A 27,463-nucleotide genomic window follows, 5' to 3' on the forward strand; every position below is an offset into this window, starting at 1 on the left:
CTGGCTTGTTGGAGGCAGAAGAACTCAGCTCATGTTAATGCTTGTAAGTGTGAGCCCCAGCAAATGCATTTGACGCTACCCGTGAGAGCAGCCGGCACCCCTATTTTCATCAATGTGAGCTTATCTGTGGATTACGGACTGGGCTGCTGAATAGGTATCCGACCCGACGAGTCATCTGGCTCAAATTGCAATTTTTTTTACTGTATATACTCCAATAGGTTATCAAGAAGGGTTTGCAACTTGTTAACACGTGTTTTACTAAATTAAATTTTCTCCTAACATGTACCAATTGATATATTATTTTCCATGGATCATATCCATTGGGAAAACTCTAAACTCTTGGTATATGAAATGTGTCAAGCAATAGATGCTCATACAACAGACTGTTCCTGTGTGCTACAAGTATGCTTCACGTCAGTCCTACAATTAGTTTAACATCCATTGTCGTTGACTCATTTCACAGAGAACAAATGTTACTATTTTACAAATCCCTAGTAGGGAAAGCATTACAAAAACATAGGTATATTTGAAATACAGAAATAAAACAAAGACAGTCAAACTGAATTCGTAACTGAGGTTTCAGATTTTTATTTTTTTAAATGTCAAGATGTTATAAAACATACACTTCTGCATTTTTTACACAAACATATTTTACATGCCACACAATATTAGTTTTTACATAGAGATTATACAAAGTTAAATGGCACTCAGCATTTACAGTCAAGTTTTTGGATTGCATGAACATAAATTTAACTCCACCATCATAGATTTCATATAAAAAAAAAACCATTATTGTCCTGTATGCAGTATGTTTCTAAACTTCTCGTTACTGTTGTCTTCTGTGACCCATGAACCATGGATTTTGCATGAAGGCACAACAATGTCTGATCAGGTACACACACAGATGTAACAATTAACATAAAACACTAGAACAGCAAAAATGTACATAAAAACCTGAGCATTTCTTTCAACAAAATCTACAATCAAAGTCATGTTTTGTTAAGATGAGGTGAAAAACTGGAAAAAAAATGGCTTCTTTTCCGCAGCTTTCACAGCAGATGTTTTGAGAAAATGCGACAACTGTAAAACCTTAGTTTCCAAAATTGGTAAACTGAAAATCTTTACAGATATCTCTTTTGTTATAAAATCAACATGTCACATGTAACAATGAAAACTACGCTTACAAGTTTGTAAACAGGACTGATTGTGCATAAGACTTCTTTGAGGAATGCAGGTATGCTGCACTAACAAGACAAAGAGGTATCTAAAACAACTTTGGTCCACTTAAAATGTCTCATTAAGAAATGGCAGCACAGGGAAAAGACAATAAATGGGATGGCTATATACCTTTTTGTGTTTGTGAGTATTCAATTTTTTTCCCCTTGGAAGTGCCAATATGTAAAAACAGTAATTACATCATATGCACATTTAAATAACCTGGGCAAAGATAGGCCCAGTGCCACTCATAAAACATTAACTGAGATTCAAGGAAGTCACCTCATAATCCTTAACCACTATGTCACACATATTCACAAGAATTTAACAGATCACACATTATAACTATCAGCAGCAATCTCTTCCTTCCTCTGTCTTTTCTAATATCTTACATCAGAAACAGCTCACAAGTGACAATTACAAAAAGACATGATGGTCCAACTTCATGTGAAAATGAATCATAACTGAAAATAAATCAACATGAGAATACTGCTGATAGTAAAGAGAGTCATCAAACCTTCTGAAAGTCTTTCAGTCATCAGGTCATGTCAGACATCACGCATCACTAGCAATGGTGCTCGTACCATCTAGGAGGAATGATGCATCAGCTAAAATCTCAGCACTTGTTGTGACCAAGAAGAGTAACCTACTTTCTTCAAAAGCTGTAAGATGATGATGAGGTCGAGTGGGAACAAGAGCCAGCTCATGTAACGCTGTTGCCCGTTCCAGGTCAAGCCATCGCTGCAGAGCTTGTTCACGTTCCACTCTCGAACCAGTAAGTGCAGCATCTGCAGGTCCCCATAACCATAGTTCGAGAACAGATTTTGCCTGTGCAAAAATAAAACACTGTATTTTGGTTTGTTACTTATTTTCTCACAGATAACATTTTAATCTGAGCTATCAAGCAAAACAGTTGTAATGGAAAGCTCCAGACATGGAATAATTCAAGAAATCATCCCAGTACTCAGGTTTTTTTATGTTTTATTCTAGTTAATATATTAGGGTCATTCCATGCCAAACTGAGCCTGAGGCTTATTTTTTGAAAAAATGCCAAATTTAACAATGTTATAGTTTTTCGAATCTACAAAAATTGAATTTTACTGTCCTGAAAAAATTATAAAAATTACATAATTAGCTGAGGAAATACAGTTAAACAAAGTTGGCGATTCTACAGATGAGGATGGAAAACAAAAGGTTTGCTTTTTGTGTTGGCTGCTGTTTAAATTTGGGTTGCAGCGATTGTTGATGTTTTAATTGTTAAATTTCAAGAGCAGAATCTTATCTTTCTGACAAACTTCAGGTTTTAAAGAAAGGTAAGTTATTAAGTATGCAGCTAATACACAAAAGTTACTATGTATTTAGTGTCCCACCCGTGACAAAAAACATGAAAAATTTTACCTTCTAATTCAGCAATTGTAGTAATTCTATATATTTTAGGTTAGAAGTAAGAAAAACAAATAAAAACATCCAATGAACCGTAAGGCACCTTCCAAGTTGTAAATGATCATCTATAAATGTTAAAAGAAATTGTGTCCCACCCGTGACAGTTTTTTGGATGTTACTCAAATCTAAACCATTTAACACTTCTTGTTATTGTTAAGTTAAATTGGTTGATATAACAAGCGATTTGATGGTTTACACTAAATAAAAACTTACTGTTTATTCTGAAAATGGGGAAAACAACATCAGCAGAGCGTATGAGAAAACTTCGAGAAAAACTGAAGAAAGATACCAGCAAGTACAACGTCCATAAAGAAAAAGAAAGAGAGCGGGATAAAAGAAGAAGGGAAAATATGAAGATGAAGGTATACTCCAGTGAAAAATCTTTATCGGAATATCAAAAGAAGGAAGCTGAAAGAAAAAGGAAGTACAGACTTAAACTAAAATCCGTTTTAATTGAAGATCAGTCTGAGACCTGTATTTCCCAGTTAGGATCATATAAATGTCCTCAGTCCCTTGGCAAAGCTGTTTCTTGGGTAAAGAAGGTGCTTCCTTCAAGCCCCTCAAAAAAATCATCAGTAATAAAAAAGCTTGTAAGTGAAAGCTTACCTAAAAAGGTAGTAAAGCAGATTTTCCCAGTAGTGAAGAAAACATCTCATAAACTTACAGGTGATAATCTGCTCCAAATACAAATTTTTTTCACAAATGATGAAATCAGCAGGCAGACATCTGGTATAAAGAATGTAAAGTCTATTGCAGACCATGAAACTGGCAAAAGAGTTAGCTTGCAGAAACGTCACATGAATATGACAGTTAAGGAAGCATTTTTTCTTTTTAAGCAAGACAATCCAGATACTGATATCAAGATTTCAAAATTCTACGAGTTGCGGCCTAAAAATGTTGTTCTAACGTCTTAAATGCCTCACAATGTATGTGTGTGCAGATATCGTGCTAACTTCAACTTCATCATTGAAGCCATTCACAAAGAAATAGCTAGTTTCCCTGCTACTCACACTCACCTTATGAATCTTGTTTGCTGTGATGCAGAAAGTGAAATATGCATGACAAGTCAATGCAAGAAATGCATCATGAATTTACACACATTAATAGATGAAAAGTTTGATTTGTGTGACATAATATCTTGGAGAAAATGGACCGAACATGAGTGTCACCCTAAACAGACTACTACCAGTGGAACACTTTGTGAAGCTCTCTCTGAACTTCAGTCTCAACTAAAAACATTCAAGGAGCACTTCTTTGTCAAAAGGATGCAATCTGGAGCTTTCAAGACTGTGAAAGCATCAGTTAGTGATGATGAAGTGATATTGCAAATAGATTTTGCAGAAAACTATGTAGCACTGGCACAAGATGAGATACAAAGTGCCCACTGGAGTCATACACAGATTACAGTGGTCACTATTTGTGTTTGGATGAAAACAGGGCTACAGTCATTTGCAATTTTGAGCGATGAACTGTGCCACGACAAGTACTCCGTTTATACATGTTTGAGGAGTATAATAAGTAAGCTGAAACAAGAGCTCCCCAATTTGACCTCGATACGAATTTTTTCTGATGGTTGCACAGGTCAATTTAAGAACAAATTCAACATTTCTAACCTCTGCTACATGATGCAAGACTTTGGAGTGTCTGGAGAATGGTTTTTCTTTGCTACATCACATGGGAAAGGTGCAGTGGATGGCATTGGAGCTGTAACAAAAAGGGTTGTTTGGAATAAAGTTAAGCAAAGGAAAGTCATCATCAGCAATGCACAGGAATTTTTAGACTGTGCCAAATCATCTGTTTCTGGAATAAACTTTCTTCTTCTGACAAAAGATCATATTGACGAAAACAGAGACCTTCTGGATGGCCGCTGGAAAGCTGTTAAAAAAATTAAAGATATTCACAGTAAGCATTACTTCAACGGTTACAATGCCTGTAACCTAGTATGTGGTAGAACTTTCCTAAAATCAGATTTAGAGAAAGTGGAGGTTTTCCCACTTTAACCCAACATATATTCACTAATCTACACAGATTCTGAGATGAGTGATGAGGAATCATATCCTGATGTCCTGTTGACACCCAATTCCCAAGAAGTTACAGGTTCAGAACCAGCTGTGGAACAAATCGTGTCAGGAATATTTGTTTTAGTTGAGTTCTAAACTGCAAGAAAGAAATCCACTACATACAGATATGCTGCAATTGCACAGAGAAGTGTAGAAGACAATGGGGAAATACAGATTATGTGTATGCGATCTGTTGGGGACTCAGCAAAGGTATTTAAAGCTGACGAGGAGGATGTATCCTACATAGAGTTTAAACAACTTCTTGCTATTCTCCCGAATCCAAATGTCAAACATGTTAGGGACACCTTATATTATGAGTTTCCCGGCAATTTAGACATTTTCGAAAGTGGGTGATAGGTCAAGTGTATTTTTTCAAAGTGGTACATTCTTCAAGTGAAATAATTAAGTACTCAGAACTGTAAACTAATACTATATCAAAATTTATATTATTTATAAGCAACAAAAATGTTCTACAAAGTTATTAAAACTTAAAGTGCCCTCTAAGTATATGTTACCTACTGACTCATAGACTGACATAATAAAATCAGTTTAAATAAAAAAAAAAGATTGTACTTCACATGAGTCCCACCTGTGACAATTCCTTGTCCCACCCGTGACAGTCTTTGATTGCAATTATTGTAAGTGAGTATTACTAATCTAATATTTATTGATATTATGTCATGTAGAGAATTGTTTTATTAATGTGAATTCAGTATTTTCAAAAGAAAATAAGTGCATAAATCACAGAATTCTTCTAAAATGTTGGTGGTTATTCAATGCTACGTCTATTTGTTGTCCCACCCGTGACAAAGTTTTAAAGATGAATAACAGCTCAATTTGTAAACTTCTGACATTCAGATTTAAAGAGAAGGTAAAACAATTATTTGTAAGGCAACCAGTCACTTTTTACTTTATTTCTATTTATACTTTATGTTATATCAGCATCTGACTGTTGAAAAACGTAGTGCAACTGTCCCACCCGTGACAATGGAATCCCCCATTATTCAATATTGAGGATATTTATCAAGATCAGCATTTGTACACATGATTAAAAAAAACTCCTAATATCCATTTCTCTCTGCCTGAATAGCATGTTTGGTTAAACTGTGTCACTGTTGTATAACAATAAAGCATGCTGCACAATAATGGATATAAAATTGTTTTGAGATTTCTTTGTCATTTTATTTATTTATTTATTTATTTATTTATCTATCTATAAGGCTAGGATGAAGTATCATTTTGGCTGAACACCAGAAAGTGCATTCACAATCCATCTGCTAGTGGTTGGAGCAACTTTGTTATCTCAAGCTGCTTGCAAGTACTTCTCCACTATCTATAGATGAGTAACTTTAATATGACATGACTTTCCAAGCCTTGTTTCAGTTTTATGTTGACTTACGGATTAGAGATCTTAAATGTACGATCACTGTTGCAATTACACCACGTACAGTTCTAATGGGAAACAAATGTTTGGTTAAAAGGAAATGGAATTTAATTTTGTAATGAACATTAAGATGAATGTCTCCACATAGAAGATAACATGGTCTTTTTACTACAGTGATCCTCCACAAGGATAAACAATTAAAGTGTCTCATTCGTTTCTTTGAATTGTGAGATTACATAAGTAACTAATTTGTTTTACGATATGTCAAAAGATTATTACTGAAAAATACTGATGTAACCATCCTCATAATACAACAGTGAACACAGTACTTTGATAAAATCAGCAATACAAGGTCTGTTCAAAAAATTCCCGAAGATTCATAATTTCGCGCCAATGGTGTGTTGGAGCGAAATGCTGTTGGCATCCCTACACACATCTGTGCTTAATGTGTAACTGCCAGAGGTTGTTGTATGTCTGTTAGTTATTGTTCAGTGCTGTATTGAGTAGAACATTGTGTCACATAGTGTGTGAATTTCAAGATGGCATAGTTAGAGGAGCAATGAGACTGCATTAAATTTTGCACGAAACTCAAGATAACCTTTACAGACACAAACCAAATGATGCAGAAGCTTACGCTGATGAGTACTTAAGCCGTATTCGGTGTTGCAGATGGTCCACATGTTATAAAAATGGCTGGACGGAAGTTAAAGATGACCCTCATTCAGGACACCCTTCAACATCTACCAATGACATTCATGTCACGAGTGTCAATCAAAGAGTGACTGTCCAACAGATGGCACAAGAATGTAACATTTCAGCTGGATCATGCCATCAAATCTTAACACATCTTGGAATGCATCAGGATGCCACTAGTTCGTCCCACTTCCATGAGTCAAGACCAGAAAGACCTTCACCTCACAATCTGTGAAGAGCTTCTGGAGTGCACAAATGAGAACGAGATGCTGCTTAAGAGAATCATAATTGGTGATGAGTCGTGACCCTACAGTTGTGATGTTGAGACAAAGATTCAATCTTCGCAATGGTTGAGAAAGGTTCTCCAGGTCAAATGTCAAAGCCAAGCTGACAGTTTTCTTTGACTTTGAAGGATTAGTTCATCATGAATTTATGCCGCAGGGACAAACTGTTAATCAATGGTATTATCAGGACATGCTGTGACGCGTGTGAGGAACTAATAGAAGAAAACAGCCTGAAACCTGGCGAGACAATTCATGGCTCTTGCCTCATGATAATGTACCTACACACTCATCTCTGCTGGAAAAAAAAAAGAGCCATCACTAAGCTGCCTCACCCTCTAAACAATAGACAAGATAAAAGGAAAGAAAATTCACAGATGTGTGTATCATGTGATCCAACAAGAAGTGTACCAAGACGGCTTCCGGAAGTGAAAACAGTGTTGTGAGCTGTGTATCAACTATGGAGGAGAGTATTTCGATGGAGACCATGCACAATAGGTAAAAAGTAAGCATAGAAAAATTTTGCCGACAAAGTTCCAGAATTTTTTGAACAGGCCTCTTAGTACGTTCAAATAGTAGTATTCACAAAGCACATTTATTTTATTTTCAAATAATAATGCATAATATTACAATTACATTAAATTTCTGAGATAATGCTCTATCTTACAAACATATTTCCATTTGTTAATTTAAAATGTATTTTTGACAGTATGGAAAGGAGACGTTGAGCCGCAGACAGGCACAACTAAAAGACTGCTAAACATGTGAGCTTTCGGACAAAAGGTCTTCTTCGAAAGAACACAAACTACACATTCTCTTCATGCAAGCACACACATGACCACTGTCTGGCCACTGAGATGCACTTCCAAGAAAGTATGCGTATGCGCGCGTGTGTGTGTGTGTGTGTGATCTACTTTCGAAGAAGGCCTTTTGGCTGAAGCTCACATTTAGCTGTCTTTCTTTTTTTTCTTTTTAGATTAGATTAGATTTACTTTCTTTCCAATCGATCTGTAGTGAGGAGGTTCTCAAGGATGTAGAACATGTCAGAAAAACAATAATACATGATAGTTTCTTTTTTTTAATGAAGACTATATGAAAGGATAATTTTACAACACTCATTTATTAAGATTGCATTAATGCACTGAATTTAAAATTTTAAAAAACGTTTTTTATTTATTAGGTAAGAAATATACAATAGAACTATTGCAATACTTATTTACAAAGAAGTTAGACTGTACTTTACACACACACACACACACACACACACACACACACACACACACATACACACAAATATCTGTTGGGTCTACTGAGAAATTCTTCAATGGAGTAGAAGGAGTTGGCTACCAATAAGTCCTTTAGGTTTCTCTTAAGCTGAATTTCATTGGTTGTTAAGCTTTTTAAGGCTGCTGGCAAGTTATTGAAAATGTGCGTTCCTGAATAATGCATACCTTTTTGTACCAGGGTAAGAGACTTTAAATCCTTGTGGAGATTATTCTTATTTCTAGTATTGATTCCATGAACTGAGCTGTTGATTTGAAAAAGTGATACATTTTTAATGACAAATTTCATTAAGAATAAACATATTGAGAAGCAATAGTTAGTATCCCTAAACAGGCCTCTGCAGGATACTCTTGAGTTCACACCACATATAACTCTTACTGCACGTTTTTGTGCCCGGGAAACTTTAACTTGGCTTGATGAATTACCCCCAAAAAATCCGATATGACAGTATGGAGTGAAAGTAAGCATAGCATGCCAGCTTCTTCATTTTTATATCCCCTATGTCTGACAGAATTCGCATTGCAAATAGAGATTTGTTTAGATGCTTCAGCAGTTCTGTGGTGTGCTGCTCCCAGTTGAATTTATTATCAAGCTGTAATCCCGAGAATTTAACACTGTCCACTACTTCTATCTGCTTGTCATTGTATGTTAGGCATATACTCGTGAGACACCCCTTACAAGTTCTGAACTGCATGTAGTGTGTTTTTTTTCAAAGTTTAGTGACAAAGAATTGGCTAGGAACCAGTGATTAATGTCCACAAATATTTTATTAGCCGATCCTTCTAAGACTACACTTGATTTGCTTCTTATGGCAATGTTTCTATCATCGGCCAACAAAACAAACTTGGCATCTGGTAATGTTACTGATGAAAGGTCATTGACATACACAAGAAAAGTAAGGGCCCTAAGCTGGAACCTCGTGAAGATGGACCCTTGTGGGACCCCACATGTAATTAGTTCCCACTTGGATGATGCCAGACAGCTTAATACATGTCTATTTCCTAATAACATCCTTTGTTTCCTGCCAGAGATATAAGATTGGAACCATTTTGCAGCATTTCCTGTTACACCATAATATTCTAATTTACTTAAAAGGATATTGTGATTTGCACAGTCAAATGCCTTTGATAGATCACAAAATATACCAGTTGCCTGCAATTTTTTTGTCTAATGAATTAACTACATTTTCACTGTAAGTGTAGATAGGCTTCTCAGTAGCAGAACCCTTTAGAAATCCAAACTGTGACTTTGATAGTAAGTTATTTGTGATAAGATGGTTATAAAGCCAATTGTACATTACCTTTTCTAAAATTTTTGAGAATGCTGGCAAATGTGAAACTGGATGAAATTTGACACTATTTCTTTATCTCCCTTGTTAAACAGTGGCTTAACTTCACCGTATTTCATCCATACAGGAAATATTCCACTGAAATGACTGGTTACACAGATAGCTTAATATGATGTTACTTAATTCAGAATCACATTCTTCAATTAACTTTGTTGATATTTCATCATGCCCACTACATGTTCTCGATTTTAAAGATTTTATGATTAACATTACTTCTGTTGGGGTAGTGAGGGTCACATTCAAATTATGGAAGTTACTTGAAATGTCTGGTCTGAGGTATCCCATGGCAAAATCTACAAAACCAGACAATCCCATCTTCTCAGTAACAGTTATAAAATGTTTGTTAAAAAGTTCTGCAACACTATACACGTCTGTCACCAATGTTTCATTTACTCTTAATGCTATTTGCCCCTCTTCATGTCTTGTTCTACTGGTCTTCTTCTTCACTATATCCCATATTGTCGTTATTTCGTTATCTGATATGACTATCTTTTCCTTTTAATATATTTGCTTTGATGTGCATATTACAGTCTTTAATATTTTGCAGTATTTCTTGTAATGTGCTATAGCATGAACATCAGAACTGTTTCGGATTGACAGATACAGTTTTCTTTTTATTCTACAAGATACCTCTATTCCTTGAGAAATCCATGGCTTCTTCGTAGACTTTGCTCTAACTTTGGTTAGTTTTGGGGAAAACAGTGTTCAAATAAGGTAAATACTTTATTAGCAAAAGTGTTATACTTTTCATTCATGCCATGAGCACTGTAAACATCACTCCAGTGAATGTCTCTGAGGAGTGTCCTAAAATAATCAATTTTTGTCTTATTGATTACCCTCTTGAGTTCAGATTTAACAGATTTTATGTCCCGTTCAGTATTAACATTTAACAGAAGGAACTGCATGTCTGAGGCACCACTGACTATTCGTTTTGTAATACAACTTTGTTCACTGGACTTTTTTATAAAGGTATTATCAATGGCCATTTGTGAGCAATTGGCTACCCCAGTTGGGAACTTTACAGTGGGAATGAAGTTGAATGATAGTGTTACTAACTCAAATAAGTTCTGATTGGGAGAGTCTTTAAGGAAATCTACACTGAAGTCACCAGAAACCACTATTTCTTTATTTTTGTTTGTTAAATGGGCCAGTACAGCTTCAAAGTGGTTTATGAACAGATTAAAGTTACCTGGAGGTGCTCGATATACACTTAATATTATGAAGTATTATTTTTTTATGAAGTATTATTTTTTTATGAAATTCTACTTCTGTTGCACATGCTTCCATATGCTGTTCTAGACAAAATTTATGAATGTCTGTGTTCTTAAATTTATGACAGTTCCCGATCAATGTGGCAACTCCCCCTTTCTCCATATCTGCTCTACAAAAGTGAGATGCTAACCTAAATCCTGTAACACTTGAAAGTTCTATACCAGTGGTCATTGATGTTCAGAGAGGCAGTGCCTGTCTGCTACTTATGACCTCTACATGGTGAGTAGCAATCTACCCTTTTCATAATACTGTCATTATACCAGCCTGGATTTTTCATACGTATTTTTCCATTGTACAAGTAGCTATTACTATGCAGTCCCCAATGAATGTCTTTTCATCACAAATGAAATGGTTAGATTATTTTTCAACTGCTATTATTTATTCACTGAAAATTTATGTCTAATGTAGTAACTGATGATTATAGTTACACTAACTACTTGGAAGGGCCCCCACGAAAAATGAGCCATTGTAGGTCAATGAAACTTTGTGGAAATACCTGTAAGGACATGCAGTAGAGAAATAACCACATTGTAATTTCCACACGAGAGGGTAACATTTGCCCACTGTGTACCATGCTTACATTCCAGGTTACAAATGTTGCTCATTGTTATGACCACAGGGTGACCACCATTTGCATCCACAATACCATGGATACCATCACAGCAACTTTTGAACGGTGTACCATGGAATGTTCAAGCTGCTGTGGCACAGGTTGTGCACTGCTTGAAGATTGCACATTGCATAATAGAATTCTCACCTTTGACAGCAGTAACTTCTTCAACAATTTGTGGTGCAAATAGCCACTGGCAAAATGCCCAAATAACCTGTTAATTCGAACTTCCAAATCGTGTTCTTCAACCCCAGTGCAAAAGGAGGACCTCTGTATTCCTTTAACACGCTGATACTTGTAAAGATCAGCAGCAGTATTGTTGTAAAGATCAGCAGCAGTATTGCTGTTTTGATAAAACAGCTTTATGAATAAAGCCCTCATCACACTAACACTTGCATTTCAACCCTACATCGCCATACCAGTACTGGTGCCTAATGACAAGTCATGACACTAATGCTACTAACAACGATAATTGTGCAGCACACAATCCGGACATCAGTCCTATAAGTTTGGTGCCCATACAGTAAATAGCTTTCCATCTACACTGGCACAAGTGACACAAGTTTAATTACAACCACCCCGTATAACGGCAAGAAGGTCTGTCGAATCTCTCTCTCTCTCTCTCTCTCATGCAAGCACATGCACACATTACTGGAGAAGTTTGTATTTGGAAGTCTTAATAATAAACACTGGTGAAATATATAATACTGTACTAAATTATTTGATGTTTTCTGTAACATTTGAGTGTACGTAATACCCAGTCCCTAATAATTCCTTTTTCTGATAACTTCACATTTTACTAACTAAATTTCTCATTAGTTTATATCAATATGCTATTTAAACTACCTGTGATAAGGAAGCTGCCTGCCCACGGGTCAGAAGATCTGTTAACAATGATGTTCTCTGTGTAGCAATGGCTGCTGGATGCAGGTGGCGCAGTCCAACTAGAGCGCACCGACACAACGACCTGAGAAATCATTAAATATATGAGGTTCCAAAGTAGTTTTGAAATAGGAAACATTTGAAAATATGTAAAAAATCTTTATGGTTTTACAATTTGATTAATGCCACAATGTTCAAGCAATACATCACACTTATAATTACAAACACACACACACACACACACACACACACACACACACACACACACACACACACACACACACTTTAATTTTATATATAGACTGATGTTGCTGAGGTTGTAGTTTTAATTTAAAATTGTAAGAGAATATCACACATACAATGTAAATCACATTAAAACATCTATGACAATATGTTGAATGACACATGCTATTAATTAAGCATGCTATCCACTTCAACATACTGTACTGCAGGGGTTCTCAAACTTTTCCATTGTGCCCCCTTTCTGTAACAAATTATTTTGACTGCTCCCCAGCCCATTTTGCTTTCCTTCATCAGCACTTCCCACATTTGGCACAAACAGGGCCCACAATAGCTATTATTGCAACTATCAGTTACAATGACAGTAATAATAATCATCATACATTTGTGTTATTCAAACATGATTCAAGATGAAACTACATATAGTTTATAAATAACAATGGCTACAAGTGCAGCTACTGAAATTGAGAATATGTGTATTTCACTAAATTTTTTTTTACAAATTAGTTCACAAATTCATTAGTTAGTTAAAATTTAACAATTTCCATCTGCAGTGCTTTTAATTCATTTAGGGAGTTTTAATATTTGAAATCTCATTATGTACAAATGCTACAATATTCACCATTTAAATGCCAAATTAAAAATTGTTATATTCAATTTGATCACTCAAAAAGCAAATAAATAAGGGTAAAAATGTACATGGTTCAAAATTCAGAACACTTTTGGAATTTGTGTGTGCTTGGATTTCTGAAGAAAGCAGACTCTTTCTTCATTGGATCTTTGAAACAGCAATTCACAGAGCCCCTTCCATCTGCAGTTTCGTCTCGATTAATACCACTGTGGGAAATGTATGGTGATTTGAATTTTGCAATTAAGTAGATTACCTCTAAGGATGCTACTATATTAGGACTTTCTTAGGAACTTATACGTTTTTTTTTTTTAAATAAAATCTTACATTTCATTTTAAGTGTTCATCATGCCACTTAAAAAATTCGATGGGTTTACCTTCATAGTCTGGTTGTTTTGTCTGAAAGTGTTTCTTTAGTTTTATACACTTCAAGCTATCGTTAACTAAATCTCCAAACAAGAACACATTGTGATCATTCCTCATCATTCAAAAGGATGCTGGTAAAACCTAATGTAAGAAAATCAACTTGATATTATGGATGTTGGATTTGCATTTAGAACTAATGTTGTTAACAGGAACAGAAGAAGATGCAAAAGAAGAATGACCTTTGATTAAATTCTAACCTTTTTCCTTATTAGAACTACATGCATGGGATCTCTTATCACCATTGCAAATCAGCCACTTATGCATGGGAAGTGCAGAACTTGTTTCAGTTTATTTTAAATCTAATTATTTTAAATCTAATTAACTAGAATTTAACTCTTAGCTAATTCACTACCTTCAGCTAACTCTGGAAGTCTGCCTGAAATTGAGGACAGTCAAAATGGTTGTTATTAAAAATCTATTCTTGTACCCAGAGTTGCAAAGAAGTGGTGGAAGCATTGTCAAGCACATTATTGTCATTAATGATTGTTAAATGTTTGGTAAGTTGCTAACCCTGCGGATGGTTGGTGACATGGGCTATGTAATGAAATACAACTTGCGATTTTTCTCATAATTCCAGCTGACAGGATCTACAGCTCAGTTCTTGTTAAATATGACAGGAAATCAATGATGGGCTAGCTTGGTTCACGGAATTTGAGAATCCGACACTAACAATATTTGTTCCCCAGATGTATTTTCTTACACAATATGAAATATATGTAAATATTTCAATGAAAGCCAGCACCCCCTCTATTACTATCTGCACCCTCACCCCCTCCTGGGGGTACAAAATACCTCAGTTATCAACAATAAAATCCATTATTATAGCTAAAGAGTTATTAAAAGTTATTTTGATAGTACCATATTACATTCAACAAAAGGCAAAGGTCCCGAGTTCGAGTCTCGGTCCAGCACACAGTTTTAATCTGCCAGGAAGTTTTATATAAATGCACACTTCGCTGCAGAGTGAAAATCTTGTTCTTTCTACATTCAACAAACTCCCAGGAAACCAATACTATTTAAAAAAAGTTCCTATACATATTACCTCATTATTTACATACAAAGATTTACAATTACTATTAGTTACAAAACAATTAGTTGTCTTTATTGTAAAGCTGCACCACTCACAGTAGTGTATTATAAACAGGTCTCTGCTCTTACAGATGTAGGTAGCTGTTTTCTTTGAAACTTTATTGTGGTCAGTGTTCCAACTTGTTTGATGCGACATGCCATGAATTCTTTCCCTCCCGTCTCCTCATCTCGGAATAGCACTTGCACCTTATGTCCTCAATTATATGTTGGATATATTCCAAATCAGCTTTCGCCAACTGTTTTTATACTCTACAGTTCCCTCTAGCACCACCAAATTGATGACCTCATGTCCTAACACGTGCTATCATATTGTCCCTTCTTTTGTCATTATTCTCCATATGTACCTTTCTTCAATGATTCTGCAGAGAACCTCCTTATTCTGGATCTTATCAGTTCACCTAAATTTCAATATCCTTCTATAACAACACATTTCAAAGAGGTTTTCTTCTTTTCTGGTTCACAATTCACTACTGTATAGTGCTGGGCTTTAAATGTACAAGCTCAGAAATTTGTTCTTCCAATTAAGGCCAGTGTTTCGTACTAGTAGGCTTCTTTGGGCAGGAATACCCTTTTTGCCTATGATAGTCTGCTTTTTATTTGCTCCTTGCTTCATTCATCATGTGTTATTTTGCCTCCAAGGAATCAAAATTTCTTAACTTCATCTACTTTGTTATTAACAATTTTGATTTTAAGTTCATTGCTAATCTCATTACCTGCACATTTCTTCAGTTTAATTTCAATCCATATTCTGCACTCATTACACTGTCCATTCCATTCATCAGATCCTCTAATTATTCTTCACTTTCACTGAGGATTGCAATTTCAGCACAAATCTTATCATTGATATCATTTCACCCTGAATTTTAATCCCACTCTGGAATTTTATTTCCATAATTATTTCTTTGGCGTACATAACAGTAGGGACAAAAGAGTGCATCCCTGTGTTACACCTTTTCAATCCCAGCACTTGGTTCTTGGTCTTCCACTCTTTCCCTCCTTTCCCTAAGCTTACTCCTATTTTTCTCAAAATTCTACATCAGCATTTTTTCCCCTAGGTTAACAAATACTATGAATGTGTATTGATTCTTGTTATTTCTTGCTTCCATTATGAAGTGTAATGTCAGAACTGCCTCTCTGGTATCTTTATCTTTCTGAAAGCCAAACTGATTGTCATATAACAAATACTGATTTTTCTTTTCCATTCTTCTGTATACTATCTTGTTAGCAACTTGGTGCACGAGTTGTTAAGCTAGTTGTGAGACAGTTCTCACACTTATCTGCCCTTATTATCTTCAGAATTGTGTAAATGATACCTTCTGACAGTCTAATAGAATGTCTTCAGACTCACAGATTCTACACAAAGCCATCTAGACAGAGAGGGAGGGAGGGGGAAGGGAGAGAAGATGTACAGAGAGAGGGGACAGGGGGGAGTGATGAGGAGGTTATGCACAGAGAGAGTTGAGGACAGGAGACGGCAGATCTTAATTTTTTATCTGACTAATATTGGATCTCTTATCTTCCGTATCAATTTCCATTACTTCTTCCATCACATCATCAGACAAATCCCCCCCCCCTTGCCCCTCCCCCATTTAAGGTCTTATGTGTACTCTTTTTACATATCAGCTCTCTCACCTGCATTTAATAGTGAAATTCCCATTGTACTCTAAATGTTGACCTCTTGCTTTTAATTTCGCCAAAGGTTATTTTGACTTCTCTATATGCTGAACCAGTTCTTCCAATGCCTACTGCCTTTCTAACTTCCTCATATTTCTGCTGAAGCTATTTTGTCTTGGCTCCCCTGCAATTTCTATTTATTTCATTCATCTGTAGCGCCGTATTTCTCTCTTTCCCTTGCCATTTTTGTACTTCCTTCTTTTGTCAATCAGTTTCAGTATTTCTTCTGCTACCCAAGGTTTCTTCACAATTACCTTCCTTGTACTTGTGATTGTCTGTCCAACTTCTGCCATTGATGTTCTTAGAAATGTCCATCCCTCTTCCACTGAACTGGCTACTACGATATTGGTTATCATCTTCTTGGCAGTTCTGTTAAAGTTCAGTATACTTTTTACAATTACTAAATTTTGATCAAAGTCTATATCTGCGTGTGCTTTACAATCTAATACACGATTTCAGAATCTGTCTAACCACAATGTAATCCAGTAGGAATCTACCCATGTCTTCAGCATTTTCCATGCATACCTCTGTCTCTTGTGATTTTTGAAGAGTGTATTTACTATTATTAGCTGAAATTAACTGTAGAACTCAATTAGTCTCTCTCCTCTGTCATTGCTACTACCAATCCCATATTCTCCTATAACTCTGATGCCATTTCCTTCACATACTACAGTGTTACAATCCCCCATTATTATCACCCACATAATTACCCATTAAATATCTTCAGACACTTCCTCTACCTCTACCTCCACCTCTTCATCTTCACCTTGTGACACCTGCATGTGTGCCTGAACTGTTCTTTTTGGCATTGGCTAGTGGTCGATTCTACTGAAAACAACCCTATCAATGAACTATTCTCTCTGCCCTACTAACCTATTCACAATGAATCCTATTCTTGTTACATCCTATCCTGCTAATGTTGATATTACCCAATATCTGTCTGACCAGAAATCCTTTTCTTTTTTCCATTTCACTCCGCTTACCCTCATTATATTCAAGTTAACCCTCTGCATTTCTCTTTTCTGATTTTCTAGCTTCCCTACTTGCACTCCTGAAGTTACATGCTCCAACTCATAGAAAGTTTCCCTTTAGTTGCTTATTCAATCTTCTTCTCATTGCTACCTTCCCCTTGGCAATCCCCTCCTGGAGATCCAAATGGGCGTCTAATCCAAAATGTTCTGCCAATGGAGAGATCATGATGACACTTTTTCAGTAACAGACATGTCATGTGGACACACATTATGTCTCTAATGCAGTGGTTTCCACTACCACATACATCCTCATAACACTGATCATTGCCGATTCTTCTGCCTTTAGTTGCAGTCTCCCTCCTCAAGGGTAAGGAGGTGCCCCAAAACTGTCAGCTCCTCCTCTAATGTTGAACTACCAACAGAAGGTATAGCAAGTGAGGAGGTAGCAGCTTTTTTCTCTCTCAAAGTAGTTGTTTTCTTCTAATTTACTAAATTACATTTTGCTGGAACATTGAGCAGTAGAGTAATTATTTATTGTCAAGGCAGGGTACAGACTTCATTTCTTTTGCTTTGCTTGTCTCCTTTGAATGGATGTCTTGAGTCATTCCACTCCCCTGAATGTTCTCGTTCATGCTGGGATCAATCGCATCTACAGAACTCAATGACAAAAGAAAAAAAAATATTCCATAGAACGGAAGTTAAGTTCTAAATTTCCATCAATGTTGAGGTTTTAAGAGATGGACCATTAGCTCAGCTGCAAAAAAGTAAAGGAGAAGAAATCATCCTGGTATTCATCTGAATAAATTCCAGAAAATCATGGAGAATTCAACTTACATTGACCTGACTGGTATTAGAGATCCATTAATCCCATATGGGAAGCCCATGTCATAATCATTGCCCCAACTCACTAATTAAGTATTCCATGAGCCACTCATATGAGATAATGATAAAAAAGTCAGTTTACAGGATGTTTAATCTCCTGTGTTTAACACGAGTAAATGCTGCCCATTCTTCATCCTAGTTTCTCATACTTCCTCAATATCTTACAAAGAAATTATTTTATTGACTTACAATGAGGTTGTTCACCGCAGCATATTTTGAAAAGAACTTTATGCTACACAGCCATAAATATTTATTTTATTTTATTTTATTTTTTACTGTAACAGCACAATATTGTACGGAAATTATGTTGTGCTCACCCTCTTGGAGCAGTGCCACCACCACCCTCAGCTGTACTAGCACCCAGTTCCCTCAAAGCACACAAGTGTGGGTGCATATCAGCCTGCTGGCAGTCCTCGTAGCGGCAAAGGACAAAGTTGGTCAGTGAAAGTGGTGCCTCCTCGATTCCCTGAGCCTGCAGTCTTTTCAGGCCATTGACAAGCTGCAACAGTGCAAAGCTTGCTGCTTCTTCTTCCCACCTTTCCTTTTCCCGTAGCCTGCGACCGTACGACTGCACTGTGTCCACCTGAAGTCGTACCAACACTGACACAGATGCTGCCAACAAAAGGAGAGAGGCTAATTAAAAAGTGTAACCTTTTTGATATTATTATTATTATTATTTTAATTTTTTACTGGCGTTAGTGATCAAACTTTTGTTTGTATAGAATGTGTGAAAGTTTTCCAAATTTTATTTTTTTCTGTAAAATGTAGTTTTAACAGTTCCAACAAAAATAATACATTGTGTGTTCACTCTCTACACAGGCATCTAAAGCCCCTTTGAAACTCTTGATCAGAGCTTCACAAACTAACAAGAAAATAATATGAGGACAGAGGGTGTAAAGAGAAAACTCCAACTGCTGATTAAGTAAGCAAATAACACATATTAATGCCAAACTTTTATTACTCTATCTCGCATTACCTCAAACTGTTTTCTCCTGTCCCAATACTTTGCACTTCTATTTTTGGAATATTTCCTCCAAATGAGTCTATTTACATTAAATACTCTTATCTTTTACATTAAGCTGATCCTCTCCTTTTGCATAATTCAAATGTCATCACCACATACCTTATGTTTTACCACTAAAAACAACATAGAAGCAACTGACATGGGATGGTTCTCTAAATTTACGGTAACACAAATCACAGCCAAAACATGGATGGCAAGTATTCACATTTAAAGGATCCAATTTCTAGAGTTGCCATCACAAAAAAACTGGAAAAATGTGGAATTATGGGCACTGTATTAGAATGGTTTAGGTCCTACCTAACCAACCACACGCAAATTGTGGTTATAACATCAGAGAAAAGAAATCATGCTTTAGAATGGAAAAACCACTTCATTTCACAAGGAGTACCCCAAGGTTCAGTATTAAGTCACATTCTGTTCCTGTTTTTCATAAATGATCTACTGCTTAATATTGATTGTCACTCAGTTTTATTTGGAGATGAAACATCCATAAACATATACAGTACATTTCAAATAATTTTTCATAACAAAATTCAGTCATCAGTTGCAAATACATTTTTATTACACCTTACCAGTTTCAACAAATTAATTTGTCATCTTCAGAAACCTACAAAATTAATCTTTATATCTTGGCTATACAGTTAAGTGAAGTATAAGAAGTGTATTACAGAAACTTACTTAGTACTGATTTAGCAAATGTCAAAATCTTCTTCATAGAGGCATAATACCATGATATGTCCAGAAATTTACTTATTGTATGCGGTTTTGGTATACACAGATTGACAATTTACAGTAACTATCACATCTATGTATATATCAAGCTGTTGTGCTAGCAGCAAAGAACACACATAAACGCAAATAAAAATTGCTATTGCTACAAAACTTAAAGTTATTAAGTACATAGTCGTCAAAAGTGTCTCAAGCAAACCTCGTACAAAAACTGTACAATACGAAAACCAACAAGAATATAAATTCCTCTCAACAGAATAAAAATGTCCTTCACTGTTAATAAATACACTACAATCCCATTTCAAGGTGACATTCCATATTGCATAGATAATGTATTTAAAAAATATGACATCACTGTGTTCTTTGCCACCAATAATGCACCCAGTTGCTCTTTGGACATAATGGAAACCTCTGACTGACAATTTTCTCAAATCTGGAGTATAGAAAAAGAACATAATGTGTGTCATAGTTTTTATATAGGACAGACAAGGAGGGCATTTAAGATCCGCTTTTGTGATCATTTGCTCAAGAAAGATGACGAGAATTCATATGTCAACTTTTGCTGAACATCTCAAAATAGAGAAACACACTCTTCCTCTTCCATCCTTGCTTAACATGTAAATTTTGCATGTAGTTGGAGAGGGCCACAAAAAGAACCATTTGGAAGAATTTGAAATATACACACTTTCCTACCTAAATTCAAAAGAAATGTTGAAGGATCAATTTGCATTAAAAACAGACCCTATTCTATCTCCTATACAACATGAAAATTGGCCTAGGCCTTTTGTATATTAGAACCATGTGGCTTTTTTTTAATGAATTATATATAAGTTCTTTATATACCTTGGTTATATTTTTATATATGCTTTTATATACGTTCCTTGCTGCTAGCACAACAGGTTGATGTAAACATGACGTGACTGAGTTACTGTAAATTATCAATCTGTGTTAACAATAATCGCATACAACGTGTACACTTCAGGATATATGGCATTATGTTTGTATAAGGAAGATATTCACATCTGCAAAACCAATACTAAGTAATTTAAACTTTTTATATTTCACATAAATATACAGCAAAAATCTAAAGATTTATAATATACATACATCTGTAGGCTTATGAAAATGACAAATCAGTCTGTTGAAACCAGTTAGGTGTAATAAATATGAGGGTTGGAACTTAAATAGTGGCAACTATTTATTTACAGCTTGTACAAAATAGATACATGTTTCAAAGTTTTACTGACCTTCAAAGTAGTCACCAGCATTGTCAGTGATGTGGAAGTCTTAGGATACTCTTAGCAGTGCCAGTTGTGTTGACAGTTCGAGCAGCGTGGTCTATTGCCCAACGAAGCTGGTCGTAGGTTGTGTTCCAAAAATGAACAGCATACAGACAGAAGTGATGACACTTTCTGCAGGACCTGACCATCATTTTGTAGGACAATGCTCAGGCACACATAGTTACTGATTTGTTTGACTGATGGGGCTGCTAAGTGCTATACCACATACTGCACTCCCCTGACTTAAGCCCTCGTGAGTTCAACTGGATTTCTAACACTTCACAGCATTCGCTTCAGAACTGCTACAAATTCGTCAGGCAATAGACAGTGCCGCTCTAACTGGCAACACAACTGGCACTGCTAAGAGTATCCTACGACTTCCACATCACTGGCAATGGGTTATACACAATGCTGGTAACTATTTTGAAGGTCAGTAAAACGTTGAAACATGTACCTATTTTGTATGAGCTGTAAATAAATGGTTGCCACTATTAAAGCTCCAACCCTCGTATATATTTCTTTTTGAAAAATATATACTACAGTTGCTGAAAATTATAGGCATGCATAAAATAACAAACATTTAAAATAAATAGCTTAGCATTCGTGGTCATATTATATAGTGTTAGCAGCAAGCAGTATATCAATTACTTTGAACCAGTAATAATACATTTTGTGGTAGCCCGTGCCATACATCTCTAATATTAAAACTTCAGAAAACTAATCATTAGAAACATGCACAGTGTAAAGCAAAGAAATTTATGTCGCCCACTCCAAAATTCTTAGTACTTTAAGCGTTCGCTCACTGTACATCTATAAACTGACTATCTTTGTACACAGTAACCCTGATTTATTTGTAACAAAAATTTCAACATGACTACAACACCAGAAATCAAAATAATTTTACACTGCCTACTCACTGTTTGAAACTTCGTACCATATGGGGATGAAAATTTACAACAAAGTAAAAGCAAAATTAAACAAACTCTTAGCTTTCAAAATTAGAGAAGGGGAAGAGGGGGGGGGGGGGGGGGGGGGGGCGGGAACCATTAGTAAGCACTGGGCCAACTTCAGTTCAGAGTTGATAGAAGAGCCTGTGTGAAAAGTAAAGGTGGAAAGGAAGAGGAAACAAAACAAATCAGAAAGAATAATGCAGTTAAGAAATAGAAAGAAAGGAGAACAGAGAGGGAGGAATCAGGAGAAATTAATGTAAAAAGCAAATAAAAAAGTAAATCATGAAATTTTTACTGTATAGGAAATTAGTTGAGAGGGGGTGGGGCAGAAGGGTTCCTGTGTTCAGGCAACCCTATATCAGGGTGTTTCACAATTCATGTTCTAGAGGTTGTGGAGGGGACTTAGAAGATCAAATTTTACATGGGAATCCATTTCCAGAAACATCATCCAACGACAACGACGCTACAGAGTGTCAAAGTTATACGCACCGGTGTCTGTAAATGCATGCATATACAAGGTGATTCCATGATGATTTTAGAACTTTCAAGAAAGATGATTGAGAAGGATAAACATATCAATTTTAGGTACGGGTCCCTGTACTGGAAATGAACGAATCAACAATTATAAGTGAAAACTGTTGTGATACGTCCGAGGGTGGAATATATGTACTGGTACTGTTGTTGCTAAGATTGTAGGGTAGGCAACATTCAGATATGGTAGTATGAACTAAAACAAAAAAAAAGTCTAGTAAACATGGGCTCTACAATGGATACCTTATGAACTATGGGCACTTGCTCAATATAGGAGATATGTTTCATGATGGTGAAAATGAACAAGTGCTCATAGCTCCTCAGGCATGCACTGTAGAGACCATGTTTACTAGACATTTTTTCTTGTCTTGGTCCATACTACCGCCCCTGAAAGTTGCATGCCCTACATTCTTCACAACAGTAGTACCGATACAGGTATCAGAATGATTTTCTCACCTAACTTTCAACTCATTTGTTTCTGAACCAGGGATTCCTCCCTCAAATTGATGCAGTTATCAGTCTCCATCATCCTCAAGAGTTTGCAACATCATCACTGAATTATCCTGCATATGCATGCATTTACAGACACTAGTGCCTGTAACTTTTACATTCTGTAGTGTCATTGGATGACATTTCCAGGTGTGGATTCCTGTGTAAAAATTGATCTACTACGACACCTCTACAACCTCTAGAAGTGTTTAACACAAATTGTGAAACACCCTGTAAAATGTCACACAGTAAACACATTTAAGCTAGTAAACAATATGTACTGTGCTTCCCTGGAGCTTTGAAGTTGCATGGTCCAAACTGGTACAGGTAGCTAGTGTATTTAGGCAGTAGATTGGTGTGCATGGGACAAAAGGCACAAGAACTTCTATGGAGGCATTTTTAGGGCCTTGTAAGGGTGAAGCACTTTTACATTCTTCTGACACTAGCTTAGGTGGAATGTTACCATGGGAAACGATTTTGTATGTGTAAGTGTATAAAAGCTGATGAAGTTTCTCTACCACGTAATCCTTGTGGTCAAGTACCACAGTAGTGGAGCCTTTGTCAGTATGGAGGATAATGGTAGAGCAGAATGCCTTTAGATCAGAGATAACTCAATATTCAAGAGTAAGACTTGAAGTTCGATTTTCAGAGAGGGTTTGAAAGCAATGCTGGAATTGAGGAATCACTGGATTGTATGGCATGGATGATTTTGGATTTGCTCCACTCCTCACGTACGGTGGGACACACTCAATCTAGAGACTGAGATAACTGCTTCCCACCCCCCTTTTCCAACCATCCCCAACCAATCCCTCTGTCCTTTCTGGAGAAGCAGGAGAAATATATAGGTCTGAAAGGTGCGGAAACACCTAAAATTAACTGGTGGCATTACTAAGAATTGAGCCTCCAGAAGGTAGGTACCAAATAATTCAAATTAACCTTAGAAATTATTCATTATTAAAATATCCTTTAATGCAGCACTGCTAACTGCCTTACAGGATAACAACTTTAACTTATGAGGGAGTAACCAATGCCGTCAAAATATTTTGTCACTCACTACTGGCCAATTATCAAATTGTTCCTAGTGTAGAGGTGGCAGTGGTACTTCTTGTATCAAGTCTCTGTTCTTCTTAACTTTAGTAACATCTTGATTTTTCATTTTCAGGAGATCTTTTAAGCTCGCACAATTTCAAATTGAATATAAAACTTTAAAAAGTACACAATTTCATAGCTGATACAATAACGTAAAAAATAAAAGCATGCGTGCTTTATGCAGTTCCACTTCTGGCCTTTATATTACACATGACAAAGATTTTAAGCTTTTTGGCAAAAGCCAACATAAGTATTTACATTCTTAGAAAACTAGTTGGAAATTTAGACTACAAAGCCACATTATAACACTGTTCCTAATAATTGGGAAGGAATTTTCAAGATGGAATAAACAGTACTCTGAAGCAATGTAAGAATTCTATGGATTAAGAAAATATGGCAAACACACAGGCAGAAATGTAGCTATCAATATGGTCATGCCTGGCACCTTAACGATTTGCACCAAACAGCGTTAATGCTGAAGCCACATTCATAGAACATCGACATCTGTACTCTTCATCCTATACACTAATAGCAGGCAATAAATATTCTGTCATCAAGATGTTTTATTCAGTGTGCATAGTTGTTTTGTATGAAAACTGATAATCAAAGTTGACATTAAATAAATAACAGAGATACAGTGTAAATACTGATTGAGTTTAGTGCAGCATCATTACTACTACTGTATACCTTATATAAATTTTATATTACCTCTAACCAGCTGATCAGGATCAACAGATGGAGGCCGGAGAAGGTATCTGGCAGGAATCAGATCACAGAATTGAGCAAGGGGAGTAAGCATCGGTGCCCGAGATGCAGGTAAATCTCCACCACCACGCCCAGCAGCACTAACGCTTAACGTGACTGGATGGCCTGACCAAAGGGCAGGATAAAATGCACGGCGCCCTGCCAGTGTTCGGCCTCGTTCATCCACAGAAAAGTCAGACCAATGGAGCTCAGGTACAGTCTTGAGACCTCGTAGAGTTACCGGTATAGTCAGAGCAGAACTATGCTTAACCTGTTAAATGGAATTTACATAAATTTGTAGTTCACAGCACACAGACTGAACATGTAAAAACTACAATTATTGTAACATCATATAACTATAATATTTCTTGGTTTTGAAATGATTAAGGTGGTGGTGGTGCACTGCTCTTGTTTTCATAGTACATGATTAGTGGACCTTGTGTCCATGAAAAGTGGAACCCTTGTGTACATGAAACGTGGAGTCCTAATCCTCATCCCACCATATTGATTTATGTTTGAGTAAATAATCCCAGGAGAATGCTACAATAGTTCATTCAAATGGACATAGTTGATCCCTTGCCCCTCTTATTTATTCTTCCTACAATTAACTTAGTAAGCCACCTTTAATAACTTTGGTGTTGACAGACAATGTGTAATTCTCTTTCCTTTTGTTCCCAATAGTTACTATAAACATCACACACATTGTGAGCAGTTTTTATTTAAGAATTGTGACATGCTGAATATATGAGGAGGGCTGATCAATAGAGATAGAGACTAATTATTTTTGCTGTTGCTTCTAATAGTTTCCTACCCGTACCATGAATATTTGAGAACAACGGGCTTTTATGTTTAATGTCCACAGACAGCAGCACTCTCATATCAGTAGGTTGGTAGTGATGCTCTATTTTGTAGACACGCTGTGCATTTGGCATACTGCACAATGGAGGCGACACGTTAGGAGGAGCAGTACTGGACACTAAAAGTCTGTTCGTTTAGTGCCTACAGCCACTGTAACTTAAGAAATGTGGCATTAAGCATACAGTGAAGAAGCACTACCTCATGAAACAGTGTTTAGGTGATTCAATGACTTCAAAGATGGGCGACTTGTCTGTGTTAAGCTAGGTGGGCCTGGTATTTCTACATCTGCTGTGACTGACGTCAACATAGTCACAGCTGATGTACTGTCCATGAGGATTGGCGGATGACAATCAATCTCAAATAAATGTTGAGAACTTTGTATTGCAGTGTTTTACAATTCTGCATAACCATCTCCATATGAACTGTGACTGTGCCTGTCGGGTACCATGTCTGTGGAGTTCCAAGCAAAAGGCTGTGCGAACTGAGATAAGCCATGACATGCTGTGTCTCTCTGCTGACAGAGGTGATGCATTTCTGGGATCAGTTACCACAGGTGATGAGTCATGGCTACAGCACTATGATCCTGAAAGAAAATGAGCCAGCACAGTGTAGAAATCCTAGCACCAAAAAGGGGGAAGTTGTTCCATCTGCAGGGAAAGTGATTTCGATCACATTTTTTTTATTGTCGTGGACTCCTTTACCAGTGTGTAGTTCCCCATCACACTACTGTTGTAGCAGCTTACAAACACACCTCAGTATCGGCCAAATTAAGGAAGCACACTGCAAGGAAATGACCAGAACTTTCTCACATTGGGTGGCAACTTTATCATGACAATGCACAGCCTCATGTTGCAAATCAATTTGTGCAGTTTCCCACTCAATTCAACATTATCCGTGTACACACAGCTTCAATCTTGCGTCATTGATTTCTTTTTATTCCCATCTCTTATGGCAACACTTTGGGACATTCAATTTGAGAGCTCTGAAGCATCGCTCAAGAAAAGTAAGGCGATTCTCAAGGACCTGACAAAGAATGGTCTGCACCACGTGTTTGAGGACTGGCAGAGCTGCTATAGAAAGTGTATTCAAGTAAAAGGGGAGTACTTTGAAAAAGATCATGTAAACATTGAAATGGAGTAATAAAAATCGTGGGGATGGGGGGGGCGGGGGGGGGGGGGGGGGGGGGGGGAATTAGCCTCAGTGTTTGTCAATCAGCTCTCATACCTGCAGCTATTCTCTAATATACATTATTATTAACAAACAGTTAATTCATGTGTAAATGTAGACTTTATCAGCGTATATTACTGATTAAAAGTTCTTGAGTGGTAGCATTAAAATACAGTGATGATTCATTGGGTATCATACTTATTATCTTTTCACCAAGTGA

General features: G+C 36.5%; 1 protein-coding gene across 1 annotated transcript in view; it reads right to left on the reverse strand.

The window, feature by feature from the left end:
• Nucleotides 1–560: 560 nt before the first annotated feature.
• The window catches only part of LOC124613821, a 187,241-nt gene continuing 160,338 nt past the window's right edge, over nucleotides 561–27,463 (reverse strand). Inside the window, exons 13-16 of the mRNA XM_047142544.1 lie at nucleotides 25,183–25,489; nucleotides 18,700–18,994; nucleotides 12,437–12,557; nucleotides 561–2,043 (exon numbers count right to left, since the gene is read on the reverse strand). Of these exons, the coding sequence (XP_046998500.1) occupies nucleotides 1,771–2,043; nucleotides 12,437–12,557; nucleotides 18,700–18,994; nucleotides 25,183–25,489 (996 nt within the window). The 3' untranslated portion in view covers nucleotides 561–1,770. The remainder of the gene's footprint in view (nucleotides 2,044–12,436; nucleotides 12,558–18,699; nucleotides 18,995–25,182; nucleotides 25,490–27,463) is intronic.

The sequence above is a fragment of the Schistocerca americana genome, chromosome 4, assembly GCF_021461395.2.
Source record: "Schistocerca americana isolate TAMUIC-IGC-003095 chromosome 4, iqSchAmer2.1, whole genome shotgun sequence".
NCBI classification, from domain to species: Eukaryota; Metazoa; Arthropoda; class Insecta; order Orthoptera; family Acrididae; genus Schistocerca; species Schistocerca americana.